At 55.8% G+C, this 14,855-nt stretch overlaps 5 protein-coding genes across 5 annotated transcripts; 3 read left to right on the top strand and 2 right to left on the bottom strand.

Moving 5' to 3' along the window:
- Nucleotides 1–34: 34 nt before the first annotated feature.
- On the bottom strand, nt 35–4,525 carry CAOG_01436 (hypothetical protein; the record flags this gene model as incomplete). Its single annotated transcript, XM_004364247.2, has 2 exons — nt 35–3,027; nt 3,238–4,525. 2 exons carry the CDS (start codon nt 4,523–4,525, stop codon nt 38–40), a joined length of 4,278 nt encoding a protein of 1,425 aa, XP_004364304.1. The 3' UTR covers nt 35–37.
- A 1,211-nt stretch (nt 4,526–5,736) lies between these two features.
- On the bottom strand, nt 5,737–8,446 carry CAOG_01437 (hypothetical protein). The gene is made up of 2 exons (XM_004364248.2): nt 7,517–8,446; nt 5,737–7,387 (listed from the first exon to the last, which is right to left on the bottom strand). The coding sequence occupies exons 1-2, from the start codon at nt 8,372–8,374 to the stop codon at nt 5,816–5,818; spliced, it is 2,430 nt and encodes an 809-aa protein (XP_004364305.2). The 5' UTR covers nt 8,375–8,446; the 3' UTR covers nt 5,737–5,815.
- A 121-nt stretch (nt 8,447–8,567) lies between these two features.
- CAOG_01438 (hypothetical protein) lies at nt 8,568–10,423 on the top strand. Its single transcript, XM_004364249.2, has one exon. It carries the CDS (start codon nt 8,597–8,599, stop codon nt 10,352–10,354), a length of 1,758 nt encoding a protein of 585 aa, XP_004364306.1. The 5' UTR covers nt 8,568–8,596; the 3' UTR covers nt 10,355–10,423.
- Nucleotides 10,424–10,814: 391 nt separating this feature from the next.
- CAOG_01439 (inositol-3-phosphate synthase A) lies at nt 10,815–14,080 on the top strand. The gene is made up of 2 exons (XM_004364250.2): nt 10,815–11,186; nt 12,189–14,080. The coding sequence occupies exon 2, from the start codon at nt 12,237–12,239 to the stop codon at nt 13,851–13,853; it is 1,617 nt and encodes a 538-aa protein (XP_004364307.1). The 5' UTR covers nt 10,815–11,186; nt 12,189–12,236; the 3' UTR covers nt 13,854–14,080.
- A 248-nt stretch (nt 14,081–14,328) lies between these two features.
- Nucleotides 14,329–14,748, top strand: CAOG_08510 (hypothetical protein; the record flags this gene model as incomplete). Its single annotated transcript, XM_011271790.1, has 1 exon — nt 14,329–14,748. One exon carries the CDS (start codon nt 14,329–14,331, stop codon nt 14,746–14,748), a length of 420 nt encoding a protein of 139 aa, XP_011270092.1.
- Between the last annotated feature and the right edge of the window lie 107 nt (nt 14,749–14,855).

The following is a 14,855-nucleotide window of genomic DNA, read 5'->3' on the forward strand; positions in this document are numbered from 1 at the left end:
TTGAACAACAAAAAGGCTCTTAGAAGAGCCATGAACTTCATTGAGCGATTGCAGTCGCACGGCTCTTTGGCATAAACTTGGATCGGAAGCTGCCTTTTTGCTTAATCCGTGCCGGCGAAGGACTGGCTTCGGCAGACGAGGGCAACGACACCTCCGATGACGCTTCAGACAGATCGTCGCTAATAGTCGAGGCGCTAGTCGAGGTGTCGTCCGAGTCGTCGTCGAACGCGCGCAAAAGTCGATTTCGGATGCTGCTGAACTTTGTTTTCGAGGACTTTCGCTGAATGGTCGCAGGAGCGGTGGCCAGAGCAGCAGAATCGCCTGCATCAGCGCTTTGCAGCAACGGTTCAATGCCTCGAGCAGGTTCGGACGCCGACCCAGGCAACCCTTCCGAGGGCGGAGGCTGTGCGCTGGCACGGAGATGCGCGCTCTCGAGTTGTTCACACGTTTGCACCATGAGCTGAACGGCTGGGGACACATCAAACGCATCCAGCTTCTCCACACGACGTCGGCGGGCGGCGACTTCACCCATCGAGCTGGCTCGCGGGCGGCGCTTGCTCGATTTGCCAATGGTTTCAGGCACCACCAGATGCGTCACATCGATGGAGGCACCAACTGCGCGAGCTGCCTTACAATTGCGGCGAGCGATGGAGGCGCAGATGCCGCTCTGGAATTCACTGCTCGGGGATGAGCCCGAGGGACTACTCGAGGAGCTAGAGTTGCCAACGCCGCTGCTCGACCTTGGGAGCGAGTCGGTGCTGGACTCGTCTGTGGTCGTACCGCCCAGTGTCAGGATCCCGAGGCCCTGTGGAGCTGCTGCATCTTGCGACTCACAGGCCATCGTGAGAATCGCCTTGAGGGCGGAGATGGTATCGCTGGCTGCCATGTGACTCATGAAGGCGAGCTCCTCCGATCCGCCGCGGACAGAATTCAAGTGCAGCAGAGCGCCAATCTCAGAGAATGGGGCACGGTTGTCTGCCATGCCAAAGGCACAATGAAGCGTCTCGCTCACATTGGCGTTGTTTTGCAACTCGCTGTCAATGCGCTCGACCCAGGACGAGGCGCCAGAGTCGGACGTGACCACCCCAGAGACGGAGGTAAGATCGCTCCAAGATCCCATACTTAGACGGTTGGCTTGTTTTCCGCCTTCTACTGACGACCCTGAAGAGGCTTCCGAGACCCCAGAGGAGGCGGACCAGCTCAAGGCAACTGATTCCACTGAGCTCGAACGACCCGACCGCCGTCGCTCGCTGCGCTCGGCCGCGGCTTCGCTTGCTTTGGTCGCTCCTTCCACCAGCATCGAGTGCCGGCACAAGGACATGTCCAGCAGGAGTCGTCGCAAAAAGATCTCAGCGTTTGCACCCGAAGGTAGCCGCTGGAGAGCAGTCTGCAGCACGTCGCAGGTGGTCTCCCACCACTCTTCCGTCATCAGCTGCGATCGGAGCAAGGAATGCCGGTTTCGCGAGTTTTTGCGGTTGCGACGGCACGTCGGCGCAGCGACGGACTCGTGGTCATTGCTTCCGAAACTGGTGGTAGCCATAATGTTGTCGAGCGATTGGTGGGATCGGCTCTTGGTCAAAGCTTTGCGGCCAGGAGCGCTGCGCTTGAGCGAAAAGTCGCTCGAGTCACCAGACGATAGCGACTCGCCGTCGGATGCGTCGGCGACGCTGTACACGCTCAACTGCTCGGCTCGTTTGAAGGCGCGCCGAGCCTTTTCCGCTCGCTCGCGCGCAGCCTCAATTTCCGAATCCTTGCGTGCAGCCTCAATTTCCGAATCCTTGCGTACAGCCTCAATCTGCGCCTGGCGGAAGAACTGGTCATTGTCGACAGGGAGCAAGTTCCTGTTTTCTAGAATGCTCAACACTGCAACCACGGCCTGTTGGATTGGAGCGAGCGGCACAGCATCGGCGATTTGGCACAGCGCGCGCATGATGCCCAAGAAAGGATTGGTCTCCGGGTTGGCGCGCTCGTTGGCGCTTGCATTGGCGTTAAAGCTCCCTTTCACGGCGTGCTCCTCGCGAGCCTTGGTAACGGGCAGTGTGGCTGCTTGCTCGACGGCAGACGACCCCAAACAGGCGGTTTCAAACATGGACACCATGGAAACGCGATTGTTCATTGGCGAATGCTGCAGAGTCAACGTCACACCCGCTCCATTCAAAGGCCAACACGGCTCGCGTTGCGTCGAGTACAGGTCGTGCGCAGTGCAACTCTGTTCCTCCAAGCAGGCATCCGAGCTGGGGGTCTCTGGGGCAACAATAATGAAGCCGAGTTTGGCCGCCAACGTGGGCAGGATTGGCGACGGCAAGTCCATCAGAGGAGTGGTCAGTGCCGATGCCAGCGAATCACGCAGCTCTTGGACTTGCGCATCGTGCTTGGCATCCAGGCTGGTTGCGTTGATCTTCTCTTGCCATTTGGCGGCTTTGCCAGATTTGATCCACTCGATGATGCCAGAGATGAGGTAGGTCGTGCATTCGTACGCCGCGTACATGAGAACCGCAGTTCGGTTAAAGTACTCGACAAGCAGCGCCAGCCTGCGGACTGCGACTTCCTTGCGGGTCCAAGCAGCAGTGGAGTTGGAGTTGACGAGGCCGTCCAAGATGCTATTGACAAGGTCGTCCTCTTGCCGAAAGCGCGACAGCATTGAGCTGGTGGCGCTGACTGCCGCTGAAGCAATGCTCTTCACGCTCTTGCCAAGCGAGGCCAAGTCTGAAAATGAGCGGCGCGTCCCAGCACCGGCTTGGGCCCACTGGCCGCCAGAAAGTCGACGGTCTTGAGAGGACAGGCCGTTTGCCAGCTCCGACTGTGTCGAGTCTGCAGACGACGTCCCAAGGCGGGCAAGGACGGGGGCAAACACGGACCGCATTGCGTTCAGAGCATCGTTGGCAACGTTGAGGACATCTTCATCGCTCTGGAGGGCATCGTTGATTGTCTTTTCGAGCAAATCCACCAAAGCCCCAGGCATCGGGCTGGTAATGACAGCAGGAAGGTGGCGTCCTCGGTACAGCTCGGCCAAACGCCCCGACGAAGCTGTTCCCCACGGCAACCCGGCCATGGCCAATGGATTGGACGTTCCCGTCAACAAAGCGAGGCTCTCGACTTTTCGCAGGCGTCGTCCCTCCTGCGCCATTCCGCGGATGAGTTCTGTTGTTGCCCACAATGTTTCCAACAAGAAGCGGAGCACGTGAGGCGAAGGCTCAAACTAACAAGCAATAGAATAAACAACAAACTGCCACTCACGTTGCCATTCAGTCAGCTTGACCACGCGACCAAAGGGATCCAGGCGACCGTGGGCGCTTGCACTGGTGGGAGGGCTACTTTTCTTGTTGGGCTGGCCCGATTGTCGCTGCTTGGCTTTGGCAATCGCGAGCCGTTGCTGAACACTGAGGCATTCGAGCTCAACTTCGTCTGGGGTGTTTGGAACACCGGCGCTCTGGCCAGGTTCAGTGCTCTCGCCCGCCGCGCGTCGCTGAAAGTGTTCCAGATCACTTGCAATCCGCAACGGACCCACTGCAGCGTTGTAATGGCCCAGACGCACCAGACAACGTCCAATCGCAGCGTGCAAGGTCATGACATACTGGTCTCCAAGAGCGAGCGCACGGTCGAGCTGTTCCAGCGCTTCCCGAGGCTGGTTTTGACGGTACAGGCATAGACCGAGATACCGACGCGCGCTGCTATTGCTCGGATCTAGCGCTAGAGAGGCGCGGTAGTCGGCAATGGCTGGACTGAACTGCTTTTGGATTCGCCGGATGTCGGCCCTCAGGCGGTACGGAATGGCGCTGTACTGGTCGAGCGAAATGGACTTGGTAAAGTAGAGGACGGCGGCTTTGTCTTGGCCACGAAGGAAGGCGACCTGACCCAGGCCAGTGTAGGCGTGTGCGAGCTGCGGATCAAGCTGAACGGCGTGGGTAAAGTCTCGCAGCGCGCCCTCCCGATCTCCCGACCGCAGCAAGATGTGACCACGGGTGGCATACACTGGTGCATTTTGACCGGCAAGCTGGAGGGCACGCGTGGTCCGCGCCAATGCGAGCGACAGCTCATCATGCGCAAGGTGCACCTGAGCCAGCAACGCGCAGGCGTCCGAGCTGAGCGGGTCGAGCTCAATCGCCCGCTCTGCGCTGGACTTGGCACTTGCATAATCGTGCAGATCAAAGTGCACCAGGCCGACGTCGTTGTGAACCTCAGCGAGAGCCGTGGCTGCGCACGATTGTTGTTGCATCATTCGGATTGCCGCAGTCATGTCGTCCTTGGCCTTTGTGAGGTTTCCAAGATTGTAGTGGACGCGACCTCGACTGTGCAGCGTGTCTGGGTCTGAGGGGTCGAGCCCGTGCGCCAAATTGTACGTTTGGATGGCTTGTCGGAAGCGGCCTCGCTTGCAGAGCTCAAGCGCTTCTCGAATGCACTGGCTCGCATCTTGCCGCCGCTGTTCCTTGCGCTTTGGCGTAGGGCGATTGGCGCAACTGGTCGGCTCGCGTAGAGAGCTTGGTTCGGTAAATTCATCCAACTCGGAGCTCGAGACTCCGATCATGCTCTGGGATTTGTGTTTGCGGGAGACAGCAATCAGGTGAGCTCATGGTGTCTCTGTACCATATGATTTAAGCCGGCGACATTCACGAATAGACTTGGAGGAAACGGCGTGGAGGTGGCTGACAATGGGGTAGGAATTTTGGTTGGCGGCTGCAAAGCGATTAGCAGGCTGAATGCCACTGGGGTTGAATCTGATCCTCACGGCTGATGAGAGTGTCGTAATAGAGATTTCATTGGGGGAGTACTTTGCTTGATTCTTGGCGTTAGATCAGTTTGAGAGGGAAGCAAAAGAAAAAAAAAAAAAACAGCAAAAAAAAAGAAAAAAAAGAAAGCCGTTGCCATATGTGATTTGCTTGCTTTTGTTTCGAGTTGAAGCAGTTTCACCGCTTCCTTTCTTGTCGTCGCGGTTGTCGTGCAACAATCGATTTAAGCAAACCGATTCACCTGCAGCTCAACTCGCTCATGCAACAACACTCACTCGACCGATGGAAGTTGGAAGATGAATCTGACAGCACGGCTGTTTTGGATGTTCGACTCTGTTGCAGTCGATACCCAGCCGACAAGACCGCCAAGCGAATAAGTGCTCCTCACCAAGAATTGGGATTGTTGACTCATTCAAATTGTTGGATGTGAGGTCACGTTTTGTTGTTTTTCACCTTCAAATTTAGAGTTGCGTTTGCTTCACTTCTCGCCGCCCCTCGATCACCACCATCATCAACGTCAAGCCAACGAGCAAAGATAAAACGTAGGCGCAAAATTACAGATTGAAAAAATGGAGAGTGGACTGCCTCGACATGGAAGAGGAGGTGTCTAATGTCGAGTGGCGGTGGTGGCGAGACGGCTTGGATTTGCTTCCGCTGATGTTTCGTGTTTTTTTTTGGTCGAACTGGGTTTACCACGGCCATTTCATCAACTGGCCGAAAATAAAGTGCACAACCAAGAGCGCGGAGCACAACCACCCACAAACCAGGGGCACACGCGACCGAGGCAATGGGGCAAAGGCCAAAAAACACACACACACACACGCCCTTCACCAGTCACCTTGCACAGATTGTCAGTTTCGGAACAAGATTTGGTGAATCAGCCAATAGAGGATGAGACATTCTGCATTCTCGATAAGAACGCTGGGAAGAAAAGAGAACGGGGGGGGGTGGTATCCGTCAGCCTCAACAAGCCTTTCAGAATTTCAGAATTCAAACCCGAAAGAGCCAATTTGCTTCAAAAACAGTTCATTCCAGAAATACAACAATAACTCAACGAAAGGCCGCAGAAAGACTCCCACCCCACCCAATCACACCTGATCGAGCATGACAGAGCGTGCAGCGTTGATATCAAGCCCAAGAGACGAGAGTTGACCGGCCGTCACCGTGGAACACGGAGCATGCAGTACTGCATCCAGCTGGAGTCGCTTCTGCAGTTCGGTCAAAGCGCGCTCCTCAGCGAGGTACCGATCGTAATAGACGCCAGCAGCGATTGTCCACAACTGCGTATGTGTGCCCAAGGGTACCGCCCGCGCCCCAGCATCCGCGTTTGGTTCTGGCGCATCGACGCGTTCTGGGAAGGTCTCCAATTTCTCCAGAATTGTCAAACCCTTTCTTGCAGCCTCCGAGACCGCGGAGGCCGCCGCATGAACAGCAGTGTCTTCTTCCAGCGTCAAGCCCGGGGCTTCTTGTCTGGCGTTATCGTCGTTGGAGCGATCATCCAGCTGAAGCAGACGGGCCTCTCGAGCGTGCTCGGGTTTGTTCAAAAGCTGGGCAAGCTCGTCTGCTTGGAGGGGCCTGTCAAACGCGCCAAGATACTGTTGGCTGTCCCGGAAAGTGCAAGTTGCTGCGGCATGAATGAACGCTTGCTCAAACAGCCAGACAGATCCAGTGTGGTATCGCTCCTTCAGAGGCACCTTCAAGTCGTCCGCGGCAGACATGGAGCGAAAGCCAAACGGGGTGGCCAGCGACTTGGTGGCGCTGTGCATCATGCTTTCCCACTGGGAGGGCTTCAGGTCGTCCGGCTGCAAGTAGTAGGTGGCATGGATGCCATCTGTGCCGTCGCCAGAGAGCAGACCTCGGCTGTCTTTGCCCACGTGAAAGCGACCGTGATCGCCATCCCAGAGCAGTGGCAGGGCTTGGCGCATGCGTGTGCTGAGACCCTGCAACGTGCCTTCCATCCATCGAAGCGCAGTGTCGTCAATTTCAAGCAACGCTGCAGAGAGCGAGCCCAATGTCGCGGATTCAAGGGGTTCGCCCTGTTGGGTGGCTTGTGCCGCCTGTTCCTTGGCGACCGCTTTGAGCTCACGCACAAAGTTGACAATGGCCACAGTGCTTCGAACGGCACACAGGGCTTGGGCATGCGCCAAGGTGTACACGACGGGATAGCTCGGTTGGCCGTTGGGGCGACCCATGACGACCGAGTCCTTCCAGTAGGTCACCTTGAGCGCAAAGCGGCTGCTCTGGGCGAATCGCGGGTCGTCCACAAACAAGCCGTCCGCAATAACGTGCCGGTGAATGTAAGTGACCGCTCGGAGCACTGCGGGCCACAGCTGCACAAACACTGCGAGGGCCTCCGGCGTCATGAGCATTGGCTTGGGTTCGTCGGGCGAGGCGTGCAGTTGCCTCCGGATGCGCTCGAGCCGCAGGAGCGCTGCAGGCGCCATGGACGCCTCCACGTTATGCTGCTCATTCACGTGCCGCACAAGCGTCTGCAGGAGGGCAACGCGCTCGTCCTGCAGCTGTTTGGAGAGGCCCGTTGGCGGGATGAGCGTCAGATGTGCAAACCGCGCCACAGCAATCAGAAACAATGGAGTCGTGTCGCATGCCGCAAAGTCTGTGTGATGCGAGTTGATGGACACGCCTGGCAGTTCGTGAAAGATCTGTGCGCGATGGGAGTTGGTTCAAACGAAGAAAAACAAACAACACACACAAAGTTGTCAGTCCATGCTTCCAAACACAAAACAACACAAAACCAACACTCCAAAAACCCCATCTCACGACAGCATTACCTTGCCAGGCTCTTCGCCGGTCACAGAGTTTGCTTGCTGGCCTTGATGCATCGCTGCAAAGAGCAGCATGTCGCGAAGCAACTCTGCATCGTCCAGCAGGAAGGCTGACATCAGGCCATCGCGAGCAAACACGCGGGGAAACGTAGGCAGTCCGGCAACGAATAAACGCGGCCATTGCACAGACACGAGCTGGTTGAGCGCGAATCGAGCGCGCGCCATAAGCACGGAATCGTCCGGTTGCGCGGTGAGCAAGAGCGGCGCCGGGACCAGGTCTGGGCGCTTGCTCTCCCACCACTGCGAATGCGAGACATCAAAGCCCAGCCCTTCGACGGATTCGGCGCCGCCCAGCAGCCCGAAACGGAGCTTCTTGTACAGCTCGCGGGACGACGCCGACATGCGCTTGAGAATCCGTTGACTCCACCCGTCGAGCTCGAGCTCGTCCTCGCCAGCCTCGGCGTTTGCATCGCTAGCTTGGGCAAGCGTCGACGCGTCGGCATGGGCAGCCTGAGCAGACTGCGCAGCTGCAGTGACTGCGTGCAGAACCGCGTTGGCGCGTTTCGCGTCGTCCATGAGGCTCCCCAGTGGTGCAATGGCTGGGTTTCGCTTGTCCTGGATGGCTGCGTTCGGCCGCCGCGGCTCGAATGTGAATCCCGTCAGATCGTGGTCGGGATAGTCGCGTCGGGACAGGATGAGCATCGGCAAGCCGAGGCCAAACAGGATGAACAGAAGCGGCACGGCGAGCAGCCACGGCGGGCACCGCGCTCTGCCACTGCCTGGAGGGCGCGAGCGGGCCATGGGCGTCCCTGCGGCCCCTTTGAGCAGCAGCGGGTGGTACTGCGGCAGTGAGCCAGCAGGCATCAGTGAGTGTTGCAGCGAACAACAAGGAAAAAGACTGAGACTCGCTCAGACGCCCCCGCCGCCCAATGCACCTTTGAAATGGAGTGAATACAAGTATTCAATGTTTGAGAATGTCAACCCCCCCCCCCAAAAAAAAAATCCCGAGTACAACGCTCTGATCCCCAAATCCAAATCTGAGCAATGCTCAGTCTTTTGCTATTGTTCTGATTCCAAACGAGACCCATGCCAGTGGAAGATGCAGACGCCGCCAAGCGAGTCAAGCTGGACATGCAGCAGCAACAGCACCAGCAACAGCAGCAAGCACAAAGCCCAAGCACAGGCATGATGAGTGCTGAGGCGCGGAGGAGCGCAGCGGCCCAAACACTCGCGCAGATACGAACGCAGCAGCGCCCAGTCGGATACGGACTGCCTGGCAACCGACGCGGCTCTGTGGGCTCGCCTATGGGCTCGGCTCCAAGTGACGCTGCTGGCACCGCTCGTGGTAGCAGTAGTAGCGTGGAAGGAGGAGGAGGAGGAGCGACGGGATTGCCGAGCGGCCGTCCAAGCACGAGCAGTAGTAGCTATTCTGGCGGTACCTACACGACCAGTGGCAGCAGTGGCACGCCGTCCGTGCTGGATTCGGCGCTGGCAGCCATCCAGTCGCAGGCACGCGAGGCGCCACCAAGACCAGTCGAGCTGCCGCTGCACTTGAACGAGCGCGCCAACCCGCACATTGCCCAAGTCTGGCTCAACCAAGGGTACGAGTCGCGCCGAAACCTCAGTTTCCATCGCACACTGCGGCCAGACGCGCCTCGAATGGCGTACCGGCGACGCAAGCACGAGACCAAGTCCGTCATCCACTGGGGCGAGCGCAAGATGCTGATGAGCGAGATTGAGTTCCTGTCGCTGTACGGCACGCCAGATCGCCTTGTCGTGTACGCAGGAGCAGCTCCCGGCGGCCACATGCAGTACCTTGCCAGCTTCTTTCCGCACCTCAAGTTTGTCGGCGTCGATCCTGCTCCATTCAAGATCAAGCAGACCGAACAAATCTCCTTCCGCCAGCAGTACTTTTCCAACGAGCTGGCGCAAGAGTTTCTCGGCAAGGGCGTTCTCTTTATCAGCGACATTCGGTCGCCCGACGACGAAATTGAGGCCCAGGCCCAGGCAGACATGGCTGCGCAGATGCGATGGCACGAAATCATGCAGCCGCACCGAAGCATGCTCAAATTCCGGCTCCCATGGAACGAGGGCCAGACCATGTATCTGGATGGCGAAGTGTACTTGCCCGTCTGGGGGCCCATCACCACGACGGAGGCGCGGCTGGTCACCCACGCTGACTCGACCGCCTTGCGGGCCTACGACAACAAGACGTACGAGGAGCAAATGTTCTTTTTCAACACCGTCCAGCGCGTGGCCCTGTACGAGCACCCCATTCGCGGACAAGGCATCGACTGCTGCTATGACTGCCGCGCCGAAGTTGAAATCCTCGGGCTGTATCTGCAGCAGGTGCGCAAGGTCGATCCGGTGCGCACCGTGGCTGAAATCAGCAGACTGTCCGCCGAAATCTCCAAAAACATGGGGACTGCGGGTCGCACGCTCGCCTCGCCCAATTCAGACCCCGAGGAGCGCAAGCAGCTGAATCAACGGGGCCAATGGGGGCATGGCTGGCAGCGGCCGTACGCGTCGCAGCAGCAGCCGCCGCAGCAGCCGCCCCCGGCCTCAGCATCGCAATCACAAGTGCAACAACCTCAGTACCAGCAACAGCATTACCCGCCGACGGCACACAGCCATCGCTCCTCCGATGAGCCAAGCCAGAGCCCACCACCGCCAAATCCGTTCGACCCGCAGAGCCAGTCGCGCGACGGTCAGATGCCTCTCGAAGAACTGGCAGATCCGTTAGACCCAGCTGTAGTCGCAGCTGGCACCCTCCCGCCAGCCAAACGATCACAGGCTGAATTAGCAGAGTCCGACCGTGAGCTTGACGGGTCGTTTGCAAGTTAATCCCTTTTGTTTCATTTTTTTTTTGGTACTTGGTGTGTTTCAATTTTGTTTTTTGTTTTTAATGAACGATGTATCTTGTCCGCTCCTGACCTTTTGAGTGCCTTGGAGTTTGCCGTCCAAAGCAGACCAAAGCAATTCCAACATTGTTCATCAAGCTCACACCAGTAGTCTAACGCGGCCCCCACCTCCCCCGCTCTGTATAGGTCGACATACGTTCAGCACTTTTACCATCAGCAATGCATCGCCACTCTTCAATTTGCTCCCAATTGGTCGAATTTCTCCTCCCCACCACTCCAACCGTCCTTCCATTCGCTGCCGCTCTTTCTCCATCGTCCATCGTCCATCTTCCATTTCATATTTCCCCATGTTTCCATCTTCCATCTTCCATTGCTCTTGCCACTCATTTCAATTCAATGCTCATTTCAATTCAATTTCTCAATTCGGGTTGTTTCACTCCACTTTTTTTTCTTCCTTCTGCACTTTTCGCTTTTGAGCCTTTTTTTTTTATTCCAAAAAAAAAAGTCTCACTGTTTCTTCTCCCTCTTCTCGCCTCTGCCACTTGATGTTCTGCTTCCAGCACATCAGCCTCCTTATTAGTGACTTTGCCAGCGCACCCCAGCACGTTCAAACCTACCTTCGCGAACGCGAGCTTACCAACAACTCGGATCATCTCCTTTGATCTTTAGCCCCACGCGATCTTTGATTTTTCTCCTTCTAAAAAAAAAAAAAAAGGACTTTTTAACTTTTTTTTTTTTTTTTTTTTGATTTTCGTTCTGGCAAAGCACTTTTAAGTTTCTCCATTCTTTTCCCCCCCACTGCGCACCCGCTTCGTGTAAGTTCGACCTTTGCTCGTTGATTGTCCTCGTCCTTCCTCCTTCCTCTCGCTTGTGTCACCGTCGCTCTTTTACGCTGCTTGTTGTTGCCTTTTTATTTTCCGTTTTTTTTTGTCAACGTGGCGTGGGGTGACTTTTTTTTTCCGCTTTTGTTTTTTCCGTGTCGTCTCTTCTTCGGTTCACTACTGCTGCGTTCAGTGACGCATGCGGCATTGCGTTCCCATTGGCATGTCGTCAGCCTCACTCGCAGCAGCATCACAAAAAAAATTGCAAAATCCAACACAGTGAAAAAAAAAATGCATCACAAAAAAAAAGTCACGCTTTTCGCGTTTCCCCCAACACAAACGGTTTTTTCGGTTGCTGCCGATTGCGGCCGACAAGCCGAGGCGACGGCAACCGTGTGCTGTGGCCTTGTTTTGCTGGTGTGGGGGTGAGTGGGAATGGGCATTGAACAACAACGGTGCCTGGGGCGGGTCTTTTGGGTTGTGTTTCAAGCTTGAACAATCCTGTTGTCGACGTGGCGCGAGATTTGAAAACACAAAAACAACAAAAAAAGAAAAGAAAAAAAAAAGGAAGGAAAAAAAAAAGCCACAACAAACCCCACGCCTGTTGGCCGAACCTCCCGGTCTTGCGTCGCTGGTTTCACTCCACCAACACACAAGCATGTACATGTGTCATGGTGGTGAGTGTGTGCACCAACGGAGCAGGTTCTGCGAGCTCGTCTGCGTCATCGACCACCACTGAGCGTCATCTGCCGCTATTTTTTTTGTCTTTTTTTTTTTTTGTTTTATTTTCTGTCGGTTTCTTTTTTCCAACCGCAAACTCTTTCCGTTGCAACCATCACTTTCACACACACACTAGCTCCTCATCTGAAACATTCTTATCATCGCAATGCCAGCTCTAAATGGACTGGGATCTTCATTCCCTTCCATTTCCCTTGCTCCATCTTTTTTGCCATCTGCCATCACAAACTCACTTCCATTTCTTTTTTTTTTCTGCAGTTTTCTTTTTGTCGAGAAAAAAACCCGCCTTTTCATCACCGCAAGAAAATGACGTTCAAGGTTAACTCTCCCACTGTCACCTACACTGATGCCACCATCGAGTCGCGCGTCGTCTACGAGTCGACCGACCTGACCTTCGACCCCAAGACCGGCGCCGTCCTCGAGGTCACTCCGACTGCCACCAACTTTGTCTTCCGCACCGAGCGCAAGGTTCCGCGCCTGGGCATGATGCTGGTCGGCTGGGGTGGCAACAACGGCTCCACCGTGACTGGCGCTCTCTTGGCCAACAAGCACAACGTCTCCTGGAACACCAAGGAGGGCACCCGCAACCCCGACTACTGGGGTTCGCTCACCCAGGCTTCGACCGTTCGCCTTGGCTCTGGCCCCAACGGTGACATTTTCGTCCCCTTCAACCACCTGCTCCCGATGGTCAACCCCAACGACATTATTGTCGATGGCTGGGACATTTCCTCTGCCAACCTCGGCGACTCGATGAAGCGCGCTCAAGTCTTTGACTATGATCTCCAGCGCCAGCTCTACCCCATGATGGTCAACATGCGCCCCCGCCCGTCCATCTACTTCCCCGACTTTATTGCTGCCAACCAGGCCGACCGCGCCGACAACGTCCTCACTGGCTCCAAGCAGGAGCAGATGGAGCAGATTCGCCGCGACATTCGCGATTTCAAGGCTCGCGAGAACCTCGACAAGGTCATTGTCCTCTGGACTGCCAACACTGAGCGCTTTGCCGACATTATTCCCGGCATGAACGACACTGCCGAGAACATTCTCAACGCCATCAGCCAGGGCCACTCTGAGATTTCGCCCTCGACCCTCTTTGCCGTTGCCTCCGTCCTCGAAGGCTGCACCTACATTAACGGCTCGCCCCAGAACACCTTCGTCCCCGGTGTCGTCGACCTTGCCAACCAGCGCCGCGTCTACATTGCTGGTGACGACTTCAAGTCTGGCCAGACCAAGATGAAGTCCGTCCTCGTCGACTTCCTCGTCGGCGCCGGCATCAAGCCCACCTCCATTGTCTCGTACAACCACCTCGGCAACAACGACGGCAAGAACCTCTCTGCGCCCCAGCAGTTCCGCTCCAAGGAGATTTCCAAGTCGAACGTTGTCGACGACATGGTTGCCTCGAACAACATTCTGTACAAGAAGGACGAGCACCCCGACCACGTTGTCGTCATCAAGTACGTCCCGTACGTTGCCGACTCGAAGCGCGCCATGGACGAGTACACTTCTGAGATTTTCATGGGCGGCAAGAACACGATTGTCATGCACAACACTTGCGAGGACTCTCTGCTCGCCTCGCCCCTGATCTTTGATCTCGTCATCCTTGCCGAGATTTGCGAGCGCATCACCTTCAAGACCGAGGACATGGCCGAGTTTGACCGCTTCAACTCTGTTCTCTCCATCCTCTCGTTCATGCTCAAGGCCCCGCTCGTCCCCAACGGCACCCCCGTCGTCAACGCTCTGTTCCGCCAGCGCGCTTGCATTGAGAACATTTTCCGTGCTTGCGTCGGCCTCAAGCCCGAGAACCACATGATGATTGAGCACAAGCGCCCTACCAACACTGAGGCTGTCCCGATCGTCCGCAAGTTTGCCGAGGCCAAGATTGACTCTGTTGCCCCCGTCGCTACCGGCACTGGCTCTGCTTAAATCACACGAGCAGAGAAAGTGTTTTGTTGTGCTTTCTTTCATGGTCTGATGTTTTTGTGTTTTTTACAGCTGTGTGTGATTGCCTGTTTTCTTTGTTCAATCCTTCTTTTGTGCTACTGCTGCTGTTATTCTCTGTTTTCTACCCTGCTGTGTTTTCTGCTGTGTTTTCTGCTGTGTTTTCTGCTATGTTGGAAAGACCAATGAAGAAGCCTTTTTTGTGTTTACAACGGTTTCACGATGTCAAATTTGCTAAAGTGAGTACTGGGCAGAAGGAAAGCGAGCTGGCAATAACGTAAATGGCGAAGGAGGTTGGCGTTGAGTTCCCTTGGGAAGAAGGATTCAGATCGCGATAGGTGCACGAGCTCCTAAATGGGTTGCTTGTTGAATTATGAGTTGGTGTAGAGATAGACAAGCCTTCCAAAAGCGATTGGCGGGTCAGTCTTCGTTCGAAAAAGGACAATTTGTGTTTTTTGAGATGGCAACAGAACTTAAGCGCCTGGGCAAGTTTCAACTCGCTCTTCGTCCGCACCTGGTCTATACGACTACCACCCAAATCGAGCAAGCTTGCTCGATTGTTGGCAGTGCTGACGCGGTGTGCTGTGTTCAGGAAGCGGGCGGCTTCCTCAAGGTTTTGAGGAAGGCCGCAGAAAAGCTTCCCGAGGACATCCAATACGACAGAACATCATTTTGCAATTTCATGACACAAGCCACGAACGAACGGTGCCAAAAGAGCGCTGTACACGGAGCTCACGTCTGGATTCATGGCGAGGCGTATGTCACGCCTTCCTGCGCTTCCCACAACAAGCGTGGTTGCCAGTGCAATGGGCTGATGAGAGGCGCTTTGCTTGCAACTGTGTCCTGCCCCGGTCGTTGCGGTGTTTGCCCTACTTGTTGAAGTTGGCGAATGTGGCGAATGTACAGTGGTTTGGTTGGTGTATCGTATGTATAACTTTTGTTCTATCAAGCTGTCTCTTCCTCCCATCAGTGCCTCTCGCGGCTTCC

Source organism: Capsaspora owczarzaki (genome assembly GCF_000151315.2).
Source record: "Capsaspora owczarzaki ATCC 30864 unplaced genomic scaffold supercont2.2, whole genome shotgun sequence".
Taxonomy (NCBI): Eukaryota; class Filasterea; order Ministeriida; family Capsasporidae; genus Capsaspora; species Capsaspora owczarzaki.